The sequence below is a fragment of the Ostrea edulis genome, unplaced genomic scaffold (assembly GCF_947568905.1).
Source record: "Ostrea edulis unplaced genomic scaffold, xbOstEdul1.1 scaffold_51, whole genome shotgun sequence".
In the NCBI taxonomy this organism is placed as follows: Eukaryota; Metazoa; Mollusca; class Bivalvia; order Ostreida; family Ostreidae; genus Ostrea; species Ostrea edulis.
The window spans coordinates 100365-120100 of NW_026606017.1; the positions used below are offsets into that span (position 1 = coordinate 100365).

Below are 19736 nucleotides of genomic sequence, written 5' to 3' on the forward strand. Positions count from 1 at the left end.
AGAAAAAAGAGACTGCTTGTGAATATTTGGTACCGTAGCATGTCGATGTACTTTCGATTATGCTTGTCCAGTGGGCGGTCGATTCCTTGTCGATGATAATAGTGTGCACATATTTTTGTTTTCTGGTCGTAATTTTTGAGTAGTTATTGACCGAGTTGACATTTTATTGGCCGGTAACTTGCATTATATGTCAGTGGGGGCACCATCATTTTAATTTTGCTATAAAATAAATTCTAAATAAATACAGAATAACAAGTTTTACGCTTTATTTCATGCATCGATACACATGTATGCATAAACACAGAAAATATGTCATCCAAGCGGGAACATTGTCAAAAGTAGTTCGGACCGGAAGTGCTTAATCAAACGGGCGTGTGATAAAGCTAATGCTTTATCTCACTTTCAATATACACCACACGTATAAGATAAACCTTGATCACAGACTGAACAACCAAATAAAATACTCCTTACAAGCTATCAAAATATGTCTCAAAAACCCGTTTCTTTATCTAAAGTAGAACATTTCGATCCCAATTCTTCCAAGATATTGTGTTCCCTTACGTACGGTGTCCCAGCTGATATCATCGACTGAAACCGTTCGTTTATTGCAAGGAGATCATGTTTTGTCACTCCACGTAAAGAGACACGTTCCAAAAATAATTCATCATCACAGTATTTGATGATCAAATCTTTCCTTTTCTTCCAAAGAACATCAAACGTGACACGAACTGTTTCTCTGCAGCGTATTGAGACAATGTTTCCATATTGTTCCAGCTCATCAAGTTGTAAGTCATTGGGAAATGTAAGTGTCCTCACTTGAAATACTCGACATATTTCATTGACCATATATCTATCTATGTCTTCAATCTTTGCTTCTCCATTGTGTAACATGACAATTACGAGGAAAACAAAATGACGTACATTGGATGACCACCATGATTCGGATAAAGCAGTTATTCGCTGCAATATTGAGTCATATGGGTTCTCGAGAAATTTGGAAGCATTCTTAAAATAATATTCGTTTTGAAAGAGAAGAAGCGGTATCTTCGGTTTCCCTATATGAATAGGTTTGCATTTAATGTAAGCCTCTCTGTATTTATCGATGTCCCTTTTCTGGTATTTTTGATTCCTGATCCAATCTATTCTACTTTGCATATGAGTGTCAAATATTGCTCCCCAGTCTTTTTCGGTGTACCCTTTTACGTTTAGATCATAAATTTCATACTGCAAAGAACTATTCTTTAGGAATTCTTCGACATTTTTTGACAGAGTGTCTGGAACACATATTAATGCATGCACCTTCCCCTTTCCAGCTTTTACTACATTTTCAACATTTTTAAGTAAAGCATCAATAATGTTTTTATTGAACCAACTTTTGATATACTCGTCCACAATAAGGAAAGTTGCCTTGTCCGTAAGAATTCCCTCCAACTCTTTCATGTTCTTCGGGTGCCGAACATCTGCTCCAGTGATGAAATTTTGACAAACAGACACAACAGTTTCGTTAGCGATAGAAGTCTTTCCACTTCCTGGTAATCCAGTAAATACCATGATGTTTAGAGAGGACAGTGATTTTACCACCCCATCAATAAAAGATATGTTCGGCATAACCACGTGTATCCGCCGCCCTGTGAAGAATTAATCGATTGTCTAAATTCCTTAAGGGGTTAATACAATTTTTGAAATACGTCCATAAATTATGATGATTGTTTTTGTGCATTTTTACATACCTTTGGTAGTTGACTGAATTTCCTTTGTTCTTCCCAAACTTTGACTTTCTCCAGCAGGCGGTCGATGTACGACAGTCGTATCACATCCTATTAATAACTATTCAGTTAATGGTTATCAAAGAGGCTAGTTCTTATTACAAAATACCATTCCTATTTGAAATGAGCACCGCTAAGTGGAGTATCCCCACGCGACGGGAAAGATTATAAACATAAATGTATGCATTGTTTACGCATAAATGAGGAATGAGGCCAAATTCTACTGTAGAAAATCAAGATGGTTTAGTCTATACGTTTATACGTTTCATATGCATATATATATATATATATATATATATATATATATATATATATATATGTATATAGCTTTGATGCCCTCATCATCACCACCACCACCCCCTACCCCCCCCCCCCCCCTTTCTTTGAGTTAGTGTAAGAGGTATCTAGTTTTGTATGAAAGAAAGGTTCCTAATATATTTTAAGTGGACAGTACTATGTATACCAACTGACATCCTATTGTCTCTGTTTACACTACGTCAAATGCAATGGCTGTATGATCAAAATAATCCTCGACTTCATAAAAATATTTTAAGTTCATTAGTTAACCAATGAGTGAGCTTCCATGAATTTTTTGGGTGACAAGAATTCATTCGGATGTAATTGCGTGCTCGTAGCGGAATAATCCGAGGATTGGCAATTGAGAGCAAACTGGACACCTTTTAGATGTTACAACTAATGGATGATTCTTTTTTTACTTCCCTTGGGGGTCAGAGTTGGAATAGGTCCTCAGTACCTTTTGCTTGTCCTAAGAGGCGATAAATGTTTCGGTCCTTCGGATGAGACCGAAAAAACCGAGGTCCCGTATCACATCAGGTTTGGCACGATAAAGATCACTTCCTGCTCAAAGGCCGTGAGCGCCGAGCATAGACCTAAATTTTGCAGCCCTTCACCGGCAAAAATGAAGTCTCCATGTGAGTGAAATATTCTCGAGAGCGACGTTAAACGTGGATAGCGATGATGACCAACTGATAGGTGAAAAACATCTTGCTAGGGGGCATAACATGCATACGTGGTTAGGCAGACTCCCTTATTCCCAACAGAAACACATCACGTATGCTCAAAAAATTTGGTAATTTACCTAACTTACAGTTGCAATAAAAAAGCATCAAATCCAACTATTCCTACGGAAGAAACATTATTTTTCGTAATGACGATAAATTTCCGGTGATGAGAGATCGCTAATGCTTATCAAATTTTGTTTGTTTGTTTGTTCTTTCTTTTTCTTAATGTTTTTCTTCTTGTTTTGCTTTTAAAAAGTAGTACAAGACAAGGTCTCAAACAGAGAGATTAGTTCTATATTGTTAACTGACACTGACGGTAATGAAACTGCGATGTGTCAAATTATTTGAATGTACTCAAAGCTTGCTGACGTATGATACTTTAATTAATTCATACACAACGTCTCAAGATTTGTGCATGCAAATAATCAATTATATGGCAACATACAAACAAAATTCCGTGGGGATCCGGGTTAGAATAGGTGCTCAGTATCCCATTACTTGTCGTCAGAAGCGACTAAATCGGGCGGTCCTTCGGATGAGACCATAAAAACCGAGGTCCTGTGTTACAGCACAATAAAAATCCCTCTCTGCTCAAAGGACAGAAGGATAATTGGTACCCTCAAGTAGGACCCAGGGTCACCCCATTTTAGTATGACTATCATAAAACAATTTTCAATGTTGTTGCACATGTATGTGCATGGCATACAGGAAAGATATTTTTGAGTTGTAAATCTATTCATTAGCTATATGTGTGTTAGTTCGAACAAAGGGCGATGATGGGTCACTGTGATAAATATTTTCCACGTTTATCAGCTTTTCAAGAAATGGTCATCACGGTTAATATCCAATGAAATCATTTTGACCTAAGGTTAACTATGTGTATAAATTATGTACAAAAGGTGGGGATGGTGTGAAAACGTATATGGACACGAACAGGAAATAGCCATTGCTAGACCTGGTCAAGAGGTCAATGGTTGGAATACATCAATAATCTAAAAATAAAATGTAACACTCTGAAAGAACTGTAAGATAAATTTGAATGTGCAATGACTGAATTGAAATTTTCAAATCAAATAATTAAATCACTTTTAATTTTGAATTAAATATTTATGCCAACAGTGCATATTTTTGAGACGTTACAAATTTTGAAAACAGATCAGCAATGCGATTGTGTATATAGAACCCGCTTCTGCGGAAAGTTAGTCAGGGGTATTTGTACCTGGCTAACTCACAACTCGCATTGGTTTTATATTTCATTTAAGTAAGTCGTGCGCATTCAGATTATTATATTTAACATAATAAGTGTTGTAAAGATGTTTCATAATATATGTTACATTTTAAACTTTAAATATCTTTGTCACTTATCATACTTTTTACACACACCATATATCATTTTAAACAACAAATCCTACATTTTTATTCTTGTGAAAAAGTTCGGGAAATTATTGCGTCATTAAGCTTAATTGTGACATGAACGATGATGCCACAATTTTAATGCCTTTCAAAATGGATTTAACCGATCAACAGAAGGCTGAAATTGTAAACCTATTACCAATATAAATCACCAAAAATGGTTCAGAAGTTAATGAAGGAAAATATGCCAAAGAAGAAGAAGCTCTCTAGAATGCTCATCAGGAGGTTAGTGACAAAGTTTGAGAAGACCAAGGACTTCAAGAACCGATTACTTTATCAGTGAAGTGAAGACTTTAGTTACAGAAACTCCTCAGAAAAGTGTCAGACAGATATTTATGGAAATTAATGCTGAAAACACCAGTATTTCCAGTGATTACAGAACTTTCAAATATGACACGACACCTTACAAGCTTTCAGTAATGCAGCACCTCAAGGAATCAAATATCAAACACTGAATTGAATGTGCAAGTTTGTTGCTTCAACAAGGAAATGCCATTTTCCAGAAAATTTGGTTTTCGGATGAGGCACATTTTTACTTAGACTGTGAAGTGAATAAGAAAAATGTGCGATACTGGTCAACAGAAAAACCGGGAAGTTTCTAGTATACCGGTCCCCAGAAGCACGCGACTATGCATGAACAGTTATTTCCCTTGCCGTTGCTAAGCGGAATGTAAACACACCGCCATTTGCATTTTCGCCTCAGATGCTGATCAATGAAAATCGTGCGATGAAAATAAAAGGCCAACGGCGTTTGAGAATACTAAGCGGGGGCTTGGGGGGCGGCAGCACCCGACAAGTCAAATATAGTTTTAAAAAATTCTTACCTTACAACATAAAATCATCTAAGCTGTTGTTTGCATTAATCAGATCAAGGGGTTGAAGAACTAGTCGTTGTTTGGCAATCAAGGGTTCCTTTTGGCTTTGATGAAGTAAGGTTGGGTACGAGTATCGAGGAGTCATATACAGATTTAATGAGTTCTAGAAATTTAAGGAATGGATCTTGACAGTCTGTAAGATATTTTTTCCGGATGCAGTACTGACTAAAATAAGTATCGTACAGAGATTTAACTGTGCCGCTGACCGGTAATGACTTTTTTAATGCACGCCAAGTAGATTCTATAGTATTGATGTGTGCCCCTGTATCGGGATCTACAAAGTTTACAGAATGATTTACTTTTAAATGTTCGAACCCTTCTTTATCAAGAATATCATAAGCTTTCCAGCAATCGCTAATTATAGTTGTACCGGGCTGTATGTTGGCTTTTATTATTTCAAGCAGAGTTTCTCGTGTTCGATCTGCCACTGTTGTAAAAGAGCACCTTTTCGTCTCCCTTCCAATCCCACCAAAAACCCAGACACCGTCAACTTTCCGTCCCTTGTGAAATTTTCTTTTACCAAATTTACTTTCGTCAATTTCAACAAATTTTCCCACTCCTCCTATTTTTTCTGAATTCTTCTCTAAAATGCAGGTACACACTTCTCTGGAATAATTATGCCAATCAACAACAGTTTGACTTGCAATTTCAAGTTTGTGTCTCACGAAACTTTCACTAGCTTTGTATACCCAGAAATATGTAATTAACAGAACTTTTTCCAGCGTTAATTTGTGCTTTTCGAACCAGCTACCAGTTCTGATGGAAATTTTTTTGTTGCAGGTTTTGTTAGAACATCTCCATACAAATCCGTCGCTTGAATATGACAAATCCTTTCTTAATCCAAATTTCCCGTTGTCACGGCTGTCACAGATTTTGCCGTCCAGATTTATCAAAACAGATGATCCTATTAACCAGTGAATCAACTCTCTTACATCAGCACAAATCAAAAAAATTTCTTTCAGTTTTAAGGGCATTTCATCGCAAATCAGCTGTTCAGTTTGTTTACATCAATACCAGTGACGTCGTATCATACAAATATTCATGAGAATTACGTATACAAAGCGCACGTGACCATTTTGCTCAACAACAGATTCCATTTATTTTACAACAAGAAATGTAGGTCTTCTTGCATTATTTTTCATTTCGGATTTAAAAAACTGATTCAAAAAACAGTTTTTTAAACTTCATTTTTAACAAGGAATTCGAATTTGGGCTTATTTTTGTGATTTTTTGTGTTTTAGCGATTTTACTGATCGCTAACGCGATCGTATATATATACTAAACCGCCTTCGGCGGCACACATTTTAGCGCCATATTTTGGGGACCGGTATACTAGAAGTGTTCTGAAAAACCTTTTCATTCACCACGAAAAACCTTTTCATTCGCAAAAGGTGACAGTATGGGCTACATAGAGTAGTCAGAGAATCATTGAACCCTTCTTTTTGTTTGAAAATGGTGAAACAGCAACAATAAACTCAGAACGCTACCTCCATTTATTGAGAACCAAATTTCTCCCTATCTTGCGAAGAAAATATGGAGATCTACAGACTGTTTAGTTTCAACAGGATGAAGCTGCATCCCACACTTCTTTTGCTGTTTAACACTGGTTAGAGGAAACATTTGTGAACAGATTGATATCATACAGAACACAAAGAGTATGGTCTCCGCATTCACCGGATCTAAACCCTTTGAACTTTTTTCTATGGGGATTCTTAACAGATAGGGTATACAGCCCAAACCCAGACACTGGACGAACTCAAAAGGAACATTAAATTTCATACAAGGAGTGTCTCAGTAGAAATGTGTGACATTGTTATGAAAAATTTCCAAAAACGGCTTTCACTTATTGTGGTCATTTAGAACATTTAATGTAATATTTGACGTTGAACATGATAAAAATAACGTAATTCAGAAATTTGATTTTCCTCTTAAATTTGAAAGTTAGGTTCAGCATTAACGACAAAGAATCTAATGGATACATGTAGTTATATGATATTTATCTATTTCCTGTGTATGTTCAATTATAGATTCAAAACGTAACATATATTATGAAACACCCTGTATGTATTATATAATGTCATAGAGTAAGAATTTTACCTGCTTCTTCCAATACAAAGTACGTCCTCTGGAGTGTGTTTTATATCCGATTCCTCCTCTAGACACAGATAAGATACGGAGTAAAAGAATAAGAAAATCATACATTTAGTACTACATTTATAATACGTTTCTGAGAAAAAGGACACGTAATGACAATCTCTATTGGACTTGAACTCGTGTTGAGAGGATGTCTACACGTGTGGATTTATCCACAAGTATTACGGAAATAACTCCGTTTACCTGATCAGGATATAGGGCTCACGGCGGTTGTGACCGGTCAACAGGGGATGCTTACTCCTCCTAGGCACCTGATCCCACCTCTGGTGTGTCCAGGGGTCCGTGTTTGCCCAACTATCTATTTTGTATTGCTTGTAGGAGTTATGAGATTGATCACTGTTCGTTATCTTCACCTTTCATAACAATATTCATTCAATTTGAGTATTTCAATCATTGATCTGATTACTACACTATCGATATGCTTGAATGAGTACCATGTAATAATCGTTTTATACGTACCTTCAGCTGACAGAGTAGTAGAGTCATTGGTACATATCAACGCTTCTCTTTCGTCACGGTCGTTTTTAACATTGCTCCTACTTCCCATGTGACCTGCATCTATAAGATAACATATTCTGAATTGATTATTGTATGAAATAGACACCATATTGTATTCATGTCCTTTCTGTGTGACAGAGTTTACTAAGTTAGAAAATAAAAATCTGATAGAACCCAAACTCTGTATAAATGTTTGATGTTTGTAAACAGAATCTCACCACAAGGTGAAGATGATGCAGAATGCTCGGTCATATTGTCAGGATGACGTCTTCTGTTGACTACGGAGAGAAATGAATAGAATACATGTGGTAGCTGCTGATATAATCTAAAAATTCACAACTCATACCAAGTACAGAATAAATCTGATATAATTACTGTTTCCTCGCCATCGTTTGATGTACCCTCTTCTTTGTAAGAAAACAATAACACCAATAACCACAGGAATGATGAGAAGGATTAGCGCCAGGAGCCCCGGACCAGCTCCCCCGTCGTGTGTACTCGTTCTGATTGTTGATGTGTTCTGTTGTTGAACAGCATGGTTAACACCTCGGGTAGTTGTTGAAAAAATATTTTTAAAACCATCTCCCCCACTATTAATGCTCGTTCCCTGTATTGATCTGGTTTGTTGTTGAGCCCGGGAAGTTGCTGAATAAATACTTGTAAAATGAAATAATTAAAAGTAAATCTTTAATTGTTGAGCAACACATTCCTTGAAATCGTTTTAGTCACGTTTATTAATGACTAAAAATAGAGTATCACCTACCTTGCGTCAGGAAAACACGCTGGGTCTGTAAAAATAATAATTGAATATCTTGAGACAAAGAAGTATACACATGGAGGAAACAAGCCCAGGATTGATCGATTGATTGATTAGGCCTTTACACCGTTTTTGGCAATGGCTGACTATTTTCTAATTTCTTTACGGTTACTCGTATCAATTTCGTAGTAGAAAAATAGAAAGTTAAAAGCTGGGTATTATTCAAATCATTCTTATTTCTAGAATTACAGTTTCAACAGGTTTTGACCTTAGAGATTTCAATACGTTTACTGTATGACATGAATTATTTTAAAAATGTTAAGCATATAATTCAGAGTGTAAAATATTAATATCTCTAAAGCATTACATGTGCTGAAGCTGACCATAATTACAAATGTACGTTTCTTTTGATGACAATATACTTCCTGGAGTTCTCCATGCGTATATACATATACTGGGAATAACTATTTCATATTCCCCATATAAGAAAAGTGTGAGCAACTTGTCAAATTACTAATAGAAGAAAGAGAAAGGTTATGGTAAAAAAAATCAGTTGTAATATTAATACAGATATTTGTTTTAAAGAAATCTAACTCTTGTAAATTTTAGAAAAGACAAAATACAGGGTCATGTAATCAAATTATGTACTAGATTGGTGGAATAGAATAAAAATTTAAGATCCTGTAAAAGGAAATTAACGAAAGTGAAAAATATTAAGTCATGATTTTAACATGCCCTTACAAACCCACCTGACTAGCAGGTACAGGGTATTTTATCTACCATTTGCTCACACATCCACTCCAAAAGCCACTCATTCAAAGATAGAAGAAGTGGGTTAGAAAAGAATGGAGATACGTTGGCTTATCAACAAGATAAATGTTAACACCACGTGTAAAACGTTGATATCAAATGTATATTAAATATACTGTTATGATATTAAGATATTCAATGTATAACGAAAGGATAATGAATAATTTGATTAATTCAATATTGTTTAACGTCCCTCTCGAGAATATTTCACTCATATGGAGATGTCACCACTGCCGGTGTAGGGCTGCAACATTTAAGTCTATGCTCGGCGCTTATGGCCATTGACCAGGGAGTGATCTTTATCGTGTCACACCTGCTGTGACACGGGACCTCGGTTTTTGCGGTCTCATCCGAAGGACCGCCCCACTTAGTCGCTTCTTACGACAAGCAAAGGGTACTGAGGACCTATTCTAACCCGGATCCCCACGGGATTTTGAAGAATTTAAATGAAAATAAATGTTTATTATAAACAATGATGACAGTGAGGTTGGTTGGTTAAATATTGTTTAACGGGACCTTTAATTCGTATGGAGATGTCACCATTGCCGGTGAAGGGCTGCATTTAGGCCTATGCTCGCCGCTTACGGCCTATGAGCAGGGAGACATCTTCATCGTGCCACGCCTGCTGTGACACGTGTCCTCGGTTTTTGCGATCTCATCCGAAGGACCGCCCCATTTAGTCGCATCTTACAATTGAGTTATGAATTGTATCTTGTTTAACGTCTCTTTCGAGAATTTTTCACTCATCTAAATTGTCCAGATAATATAGAATACCTCGGTCTTTAAATTGGCGACACAACTTCATCCCTATTATAAATTCTGTAAAGGATTATGCCAGACGATGGACTAAATATGAACAAGAGGTACTGTGAGCTATGCTAACTAAGAATACCCCCCGCTTACCCCAGTCTCCCAAAGGGTGTTGTCAATAGGTGTAAATTACGTCTTTCCTGAGTGTAAAACTATGGTATGCCTTTGTAGAAGAAAATGGAAGATATAGTCCGAACACAAATCCATGGCATAAACCTATAATTTTGACCTTGAGATCAAAGGTCAATGTCATAAAGAGGTCATGAATGTACATGACACATAGACTCATGGTGATACACCCATGTCTTATGGTAAGACTATGTCAAAACCCTATAATCAATTTTGACCTTGATATCAAAGTTTAAGGTCATATAGAGGGCATGAAGGTACCCGACACATCGTCTCATGGTGATACACTCATGTGTCAAATATGGTATGGCTATGTAAAAGAACAAAGAAGCCATGGCCCTGACACGAATCCATTGTAAAAACCTTTAATTTTGACCTTGAGGTCATGAAGGTACATGACACATCGTCTCATGATGCTACACTCATGTGTCAAATATGGTATGCGTATGTCAAAGAACAAAGAAGTTATGGCCCGGACACGAATCCATTGTTTAAAAAACCCTTTAAATTTGCCCTTGATGTCAAGGGTCAAGGTCATATAGAAGTCATATAGAGGTCATGAAGGTACTCGACACATCGTCTCATGGTGATCCACCTGTGTGCCAAATATGGTATGCCTAAGTCAAAGAACAAAGAAATTATGGCAGGAATCTGCACAGACTGACAGACGGACGGACAGACAGACAGAGTGATTCCTATATACCCCCTGAACGTATAAAAAGAAGAACTTGATACATTGTCAGAATGGATTAAAAGTATATCAAAATCCAGAATTATACATATCAAGGTTGGTCCTTAGTCCTGGATTTTTGGGGTTTAGGTAGCATTTTTTGTTTGGAATCAATAAATTAACATTCAGTGTAATGAAAAAATGCAAATTAGTTAAGGATTTTCATATTAATTTTCATTACAGACAACGCTGAAGTCATGTACCTCTATGTAGATTTTTATGAAATTCATTGGAAACAGTTATTTGTTGTTATTTTAAAATAAAAACAACAAGAAAATTGTTTAATTACATTTATTTATCAAGAAACATGTCAATAACTAAAACACATGTCATTTTCAATATGTTCATCAAGTTTTAGAATAATAAGCGAAGAAATATTGAATTAGCGTTTTTCTCCAAAATGCTAAAAAACGAATAAATGTGGACACAATTTCCTTATAGCATGGTTTACATATAATTTTTTCTGTTTATATTAGTAGATGTACATCTATTATAGTTATTTATGAAAAAAATCAATGCCTTTCCTTAATAATTTCAAATTTATAGCTTTTAGAGTATGTATACCCCCATAAAAAAACGAAATCTGGCACTATACAGCTGAACTATTCAAAATCACTCATGGATTAAAATTTTATGTAATTTCACGAAAAGACACAGATAATGATTCCTTATCACCTTCGTAAAATGTTTGTGAAAATTAAAGGAAATCTATCGCATAATGGACTTGATAAATAATTTATTGAAAACGGAGTTATTGTCCTTGGATTCAATATTTTGAAACATATCATTGACTATTCAAATATAACTAAGATTTTTGAAATATTTTATGGCTCACAATTTTTTTTTTAAAAATAACTTGAAAAAGACCCCAACAAAATTTATGTTCCAGTCATTAAATGATTGACTTTGCAAAATCTTATGACGTCACAGGAGTGTGGAACTACGTTAAAACAAAAGTACGTACCATCTATTCTTATGTTTGGTAAACCAACAGTGATGAAAGAAATAGATAGGTTACACGAGGAATGTGTTTTGGTTCCAGCTGATATAGCTTGTAACAACATTGTCTTCGTTTGTAAGTGTAATGAAGTTCTTTTGGATTTTGTGTAAGCAATAGAGAAAATGATGAATCGTAGAATAAATAAAAAGAAAATTCATTTAGCAATAAGATAAGAAATATAAAGATGATTGAAAAACACAAATCAAAATCACACTTTACATACACACACACACACACACTCATCGAGAAAGAAAATATAAATGGATATGATAAACCTGACAATATTGACAATCAATATAACGTATAACTGTCAAGACAATTCAATAGTCAATACAACAGATATGTCATTCCAGGCTGAAAATGTAACTGGTAATAAATGTATTACAAGATGGTTCAAATAGTAGCAAATTCCGCTAACTACAGAAAAGGTTAAACAGTAGTAAATTACGTTTTGTAAATACAAAATTTCTCAAATTCCTTTTTGATAAAATGTTAATTTACTGAAACTCAAAATATCCTGATCAGGTAAACGGAGTTATCCGCAGTCAAAATCAGTGTGCCAAGAACGGTTTAACAATCGGTATGAAACACGTCAGACAACATTTGACCCAATGATAGGTTGTATTGACGAACTAAGTGGTTATAACGACCATCGAATTTGCGAGATGCTGACTTCAATCGAGACTGTTGAAGCCCCTGTGCCATCAACTTGTTTGTCAGTAGCTTACCTCGATGTGAAAACTGACTATACTCAGAACATGTATTACACTTGCCAGTAGCACCGAAGATCAGTAATTGGGAAACAATATTTGAATAATGATGGCGTTTGTATTTAATAACATCTTATTATTCATACATGTCACAAAATTTATCAAGACGGTGCATTGTACATGAAGCTTAAATTCATTGATGTATTGAAGATTAAAAAACCGTTAACATTTCGGCGATAAAAACATTTTTAAGAATGTGCATTGATGCATAAACACCAACCTCATCAGAGGTATGCTTTTTAATTCAAAGATATGTCATTCTTTACTTGTTTCAGCATTTATTTTTTTTTTATCGTATGCTTCAACAGGAACTGTCGTGAATAGTGTTTTGCATCGTCATCTTGTATAAAAAATTTGGTTACATCATTTTGTCTACTCATAATTTTGTATTCTTCATGGGATTTATGAGACTGCGGATGACTCCGTTTACCTGATGGAGTTATAAGCCTCACAGTGGGTGTGACCGGTCGACAGGGATATGTAAAACTTAAACGGTACGAATTTTGATGCACCAGATGCGCATTTCGAGAAATAATGTCTCTTCAGTGATGCTCAGCCGAAATGTTAGAAATCCGAAATAATAATGAAGATTTAGAGCTATTATAGGGATAAAACAGTGTGCCAAAAAAGTGGAGTCAAATTCGTCTAAGGATAAGAGCTATGCGTGAGGGAGATAATCCCTAATTTTGAAATGAATTTCTAAATTTTATAACAGCAATTAAATGTACATCCGTATTTTCAAGCTAGTAACGAAGTACTTAGCTACTGGGCTGCAGAGACCCTCGGGGACTAACAGTCCACCAGCAGAGGCCTCGACCCAGTGGTCATAATGTAAAACTTATACGGTACCAATTTTGATGCATCAGATGCGCATTTCGACAAATAATGTCTCTTCAGTGATGCTCAACCGAAATGTTTGAAATCCGATATGTCCAACTCCTAATCGTGTATTCCTTAGAAGAGTTATGAGATTGATAACTGTTCATTATCTTCCATTTTTACATGATCACGTGAGTGACATAACAGGCAAACATTTCTTGTGAGATAACAATCGACAGTATTATTACGCATCCTTTACTAAATGCAACAAAACACTTTTATCTAGGTACATTGCGTTCTTCACATTTTCAAAATATAAATACTACTTACAGTTAAACACTGTATTTGATTTGTAAATGACTGTTGGGCACGCACTTGATGATTTGGATATGCATGGTATGGACTTCAATGTCTTGTTGAAAATGGAACAATTACCTAAGAAGCAAATAATTATAATTTTTAAAACTTGAATTCATATACAGGAGATGTTAATGTTGCGAAATGTTCTTAAGGTCACTTACTAAAAACAAATTGTTTTCAGAAATGATGAAAATGGATTCTAATGTTATTTATCATTATTTAGATAAATGCCTTTAATCCAATGCCAGGAGTGACAACTCCTGTGACCTTGTCCAACTTCAAACGTTTTGGTGACCATAGGTATAATCATACTTTATAGCATGTACATGTAATCAAGCCTGTACAGACACTGATCAGCTGTAGCATTGTCCGGCCATATTTATATTTAAGGTCTTCCGTAACAACGGAAGACCTTCTACTGATTGTGCTGGTTAAGATTATTCTTATTATTCTTTTTTTCCCCCTAGACGCTAACTTTGAAGCTTCATATCTCGCTCATTTCTGCATGGATTTTGCTCAAATTTTCAGGATTTATAAACTTTACAGAACAATTTTATAATCATGTACTACATTTAAGCAATTTCCTTCTGTTCACGAGTTATTCCCCTTTGAATGAAATTTTAGGGGCTTTGGTTTCCAGACAAAGGCTCCGAGACTGTATAAGCTTGAGCAGAAAATGCATTGAAAATGAAAAGTAGGAGCATTGTAGTTGTGCACATCGTATTTTATTTTTTGATTACAACGTTCTAAATGGTGGTTGACAGGGTTAAAAAATTAGGACACCTAAAGGAGCAAAAAATTACACATATTTTCCTTTGTATCTTTTAAACTAAAAATATTTTGTTAAGACGTGTAGAACAAAAGTTGTGCAAAATGTTAAGAGCCTTCTTTTGATATCCCTAAAAAGGGGCTGGCCCCTTAAGTTAGGGATCTATGGATTTTCAAAGTTGTCGCTTTATAACTCAAAAACGGTAAATATTTCGATATGGCTTTCGCTGGAAAAGTTGTTTTTTAACATCTTATTGATCTCATAAACATAATATTTTGCTCGAGTATTGTGTTATATATGAGTAAAAACCTTGACCCGCAAACAGGTAACCGTATCATTAAGTAGGTGAAGGGGGGAAAATATGCGTATAACTTAAAGGACATATCTCATGTTTTCAAAGTATACAATATTATATGCATTTTGTCTTCTTTATGCTTATAGTAATTAATTCTAATAGTTCGTTCGCCGAAATTTTGGGATAATTAACCACAATACAGACTTAAATCTAAGCCCCGATTTCAAAAAGTCAAGTTAATTAGGTAGGTAGTCACGTGGTACAGTGACGTCACATGCGCCCTTCGGATTGTGAAAGTACTGCGAGATATTATTAAAAACTCAACTTTTAGGGGCCTAATCAATTTACCATGGGCAACATTTAAATCGATGTTGATAAATTGTCCGAGTTTTATGTGTTCGCCACCAGTGCACACATATAACGATGTAAATACCCAAATATAGCGAGTAAAGCGTGTATGAAATCGGCAAAATTGTGAGTAAATAATGTTTATATGGGTCGCTGTCTACAAACTGTTTGGGGATGTTATTCCTTTATACATCTGTAATTGGCGCTGTTTTTCTAAAATAAACAGTGCAATCATTATTTATTTTTGAATTAGACAAATTATGATACGTTAAATTGTTGACAACTAGGCCCTATGCCAAGCTATATGTCACGCGTGCATTTCGGAAAGAAAGAAAAAGACAACACACACACAAATCAATAAAAATATTCAAATTTAAAGTGGTAATCACATTATTTTATTTTGATAAAGCAATCTTATTACTATTTTTGAATTGTGATCTGCACGTCTTTAGGAAGTACGAAGTGGGAGCACGGCGTTATAGCCTACTGACGCACTCAAGATGCTACGAGTTCAATAAAGAAATAATTTTAGAATTCAATTTAAAGTTAGGAAATACAATATTCTATTATTTGTATAATTTAAAGTTCAATTATTTTGTATCTTTATTTTTTGTTGTTGTAAATCTACCAGTTGGTAGAAGTTACATTGTATCGTCGATATATGTTGTTACAAGGTGAAGGTCAGTTGATCCGAGTGTGTATTGAATTTGAAGAGCAAAACAGAATGTATGCTATAGGCCTACCAGTGCTTATAGCTTCGATATGTCCATTTTCTCGCAGTTTATCAGGGTCTCTGTCCAAGCGACGTTTGAAAAGGTGACTGGGTGTGTTTTTTAAGGTAAAGTTCTTGCTCCAACAAAAAAATTATCCACGTCTTTTTTCTCGTACCTTCCTTCGAAAAATTGAAAAATACTCAGTCTAAATCCTTTCTACCGACAACTAGTACACCCGAGCACGGCACAAAACATCTTAATGCATTATTATTTACAAGCCGTTAACGTGACAATTGGTTTTTTGTCGATTAAATCTAATCTGTTTATGAAATGGCTAATAGATGTTTTCAAACCCGAGGGCGCATATGACGTCACACAAAATGGCGCGTAAACTAGCGAAAGAAAATATACATATCGCAAGATTTGAATTTCATCGCTTTCAAACTCGAAAACTACGCAAAATATTTCATTTAAAACAAATTTAAAGTAGTTTTAGGCATAAAAAGAGTTAATTTTGCTGAAAAAGTTTAGAAACATGCGTTGTGTCCTTTAATAAACTTGCTTTAATTGATAAATCTTACTTCATGAAATGCTAATATTCTTTTAAAATAAGGTTTTAACGTGATCTATAGTTCTTTTAAAAATCATCTATCGACAACTTTCTTTTGTTATTATTTAGTAACTTTAATATAAACAAGCGTTCCAAAGAAAAAAGAGGAAAAGGTTATCTCTTCTCCGTTTGTTATTAAAACAACGATATATTTGATTGAAGAAACAAACCTTCAAGCATAGAATAACTCAGTCATTAACTATATGCATCTTACATACACCGCGGGGGTTTGTTTTTGTTTACAATTGCCTAACCGCCTCGAGGAACCAACGCGTGTGAACCAGGGCATGTACACAAAGTAAACATTGTCGTCCTAAATATAACACAGAATGTTTTGTTTTTGATTATATTGGATTTTTAGAATAATTCAGTCTTTCCGGGGATGTATACACTTTTTTATATACGTCCCTGATCTTACGTTTGATTTGTTTTAAATTCAAAACTCTTGAGCATTGAGTCAGGCATCAATTTTAAAATCTGCAAATTAATATACAGTTCGTTTCTCAATCATGTCTAATTGAATGTGTGTTTAATATCGGAGATTCATCGCTGCTGAACTAGCGATCTGTGATTTCACACTACTCTAACTGAACACACAAGCTTTACTCAAATTCTTCGTTGTGAAAAAGAAAATGGATACATATTACAAACAAAACGAATTATTTCTGAGCATGTTTTGAAATCAATAGTTTATAATCATGATTAAACCAAATCTAAACATGCGTATAGCATATTCAGAAACCCATAGCCGACCAGTCTCATTTCAAATGATTTGTTGTTTTATTGTTTAAAAACAATGACTTTGATTAAACATTGATTCAGAACTCCTGGTCCAAATTATGCAACTTCAGTACGTGTCCCTAGCGTGAAATTCATACGCGACTTCTGTGCGCACTGGGTACATAATATACCTACAAGTATTTACGCAGATAGATATTAAAGTTTTAAAAAACATTCAAGATTTGAGAGCAATTTATGTGATTTGTATGTATAAATAATTCAAACTCGATGAATTATTCTCTTCAGTTTTTCATATTAACTGAGGCTGCATTAGTATGGAGCGCCAAATTAACATAAACTCAAACAATTGAAGATATCTTCAATTATTTGAAGATATCATCAATTCAATTATTGCTCTCTTTAATTGAATTAATGCGCGCATTAAATCAATTATTGCTCTCATCAAATGAATTAATGCACGCTTCAATTCATTTATTGCTCTCATCAATTGATTTAATGCGCGCATCAATTGAATTAATGAGAGCAATAATTGATTTAATGTGCGCATTAATTCAATTATTGCTCTCTTCAATTCAATTGATGCGCGCATTAATTCAATTAATGAGAGCAATAATAGATTTGATGCGCGCATTAATTCAATTATTGCTCTCTTTAATTCATTTGATGAGAGCATCAATTTAGTAGAGATATTGCTCGCAATAATTAATTTAGAGCTCGGTTTAAATAATTTGATGATCTCTTTAATTCAATTGAAGATATCTTTAAATCATTTACAATGCTTTTGTATAAGTAATTAATGCGCGCATCAATTCTTTTAAAGAGAGCAACAATTCAGTTAAAGATATCATTAATTCAATTGTGGATATGTTGAATTGAAGATATCTTTAATTATATAGTTGCTCTCTCTAAAAGAATTATTGCTCTCTTCAAATGAATTAAAGATATCATTAATTCAATTGAAGAGAGCAATAATTGAATTAATGCGCGCATTAAATCAATTATTGCTCTCATCAAATGAATTAATGCGCGCATCAATTCAATTATTGCTCTCATCAATTGATTTAATGCGCGCATTATATCAATTATTGCTCTCTTCAATTAAATTGTAGCTCGCATCAATTCAATTGTTGATATCATTAATTCATTTGAAGAGATCATTAATTCAATTGAACCGCACATCAATTCATTTGAAGAATTAATGCTGTCATCAATTCAATTAATGCGCGCAATAATTCAGAATTGAAGATATCATTAATTATTTGAAGAGATCTTTAATTCAATTAATGCGCGCATCAAATGAATTGATGATATCTTCAAATAATTGAAGATATCTTCAAATAATTGAAGATATCTTCAATTATTTGAGTTTATGTTAATTTGGCGCTCCATACATTAGGACCTGACCCAAGGACATTGGTAAAATTCAAGGTTTTTATGTCACACAGCTCCGACGGAAGATCTCTCGTTGCTTTGCAACGAGCTTTGCTCTAGTTTTCCATTTATGTTTAAAGAAGGAAAATGAATAAACTTCATCGTATGGAATTTAAGTTTTGTCCAGGATTTCTCAATTATGTTCAATACAATGGGAAATATTTGTATAAAGTCATATAGTAGGAACAATATATCACAATGTTTTATCATCTGAGAAAATATACAAATTCAATTTTTTTAAAGAATACAATAGTTCCACCAATTACAAACAGACAATGCCAAGAAAATATATATCGACCCGTGCATCTAATTTTTGTAGCAAGTATCCATATAAAATGCATGCTTTTTGGTTAATAAACAGTTTTCAAACTATACCTCCCTCAATCCAGATAGGACTTTCACATCGTTCAGTTACTTTATGATGTTGTGTCTGTATACAGTGGTAGTAGTCTCTCGGGGAACATGCTTTTTCAGACGATTTTTGGTTCCATGCTTCTGCTGTTGTCGGGCAACCAGGGTCCATTTTCATCAAAAAGCCGTAGGTCGCCTAACACCTCGATAGGACGATTGTGGGGGTGTAACACAGTTACATTCACTATCTACTTAAAAAGATATGATAATTTGAAATCAGGTAACGTTTACTGATAAAATATCTCATTGAAATATACAGTACACGACACGAGTTTTATGCGTGTTCCACGCAACGCGGTGGAACAAATTTGCCCCAAACACGGTGGACCTTTAAAATTGTCGGCACCTTTGAAGTCCTATTTTTCCGCGCGAGCTAGACATTGAAGTCCACGGAGGATCTCCGTGGATGCCACCGCGCATCTCCGTGGATGTCACCTGTACCTCCGTCGATGCCACCGTGTACCTCCGTGTGATAAAACAAAGAAATAATTTCCGAAATGATTCA

The 19736-nt window shown here is 34.8% G+C and overlaps 1 protein-coding gene across 1 annotated transcript; it reads right to left on the bottom strand.

The window, feature by feature from the left end:
* Positions 1-232: 232 nt before the first annotated feature.
* LOC130051154 (uncharacterized) lies at positions 233-19399 on the bottom strand. Its single transcript, XM_056152519.1, has 8 exons — positions 19196-19399; positions 13884-13988; positions 8492-8516; positions 8104-8384; positions 7947-8006; positions 7690-7788; positions 1731-1817; positions 233-1628 (listed from the first exon to the last, which is right to left on the bottom strand). Exons 1-8 carry the CDS (start codon positions 19347-19349, stop codon positions 490-492), a joined length of 1950 nt encoding a protein of 649 aa, XP_056008494.1. The 5' UTR covers positions 19350-19399; the 3' UTR covers positions 233-489.
* Between the last annotated feature and the right edge of the window lie 337 nt (positions 19400-19736).

What these genes read in the sequence shown, in the direction of transcription:
- LOC130051154 (XM_056152519.1), bottom strand. Translation starts at nt 19,349, where the DNA reads ATGAAAATGGACCCTGGTTGCCCGACAACAGCAGAAGCATGGAACCAA. An exon ending in ATCAAATACAGTGTTTAACT is followed by an intron (nt 8,517 to 13,883) that starts GTAAGTAGTATT and finishes TTATTTTTACAG; the next exon opens with ACCCAGCGTGTTTTCCTGAC. An exon ending in TACTACTCTGTCAGCTGAAG is followed by an intron (nt 1,818 to 7,689) that starts GTACGTATAAAA and finishes AGTTATTAATAG; the next exon opens with GATGTGATACGACTGTCGTA.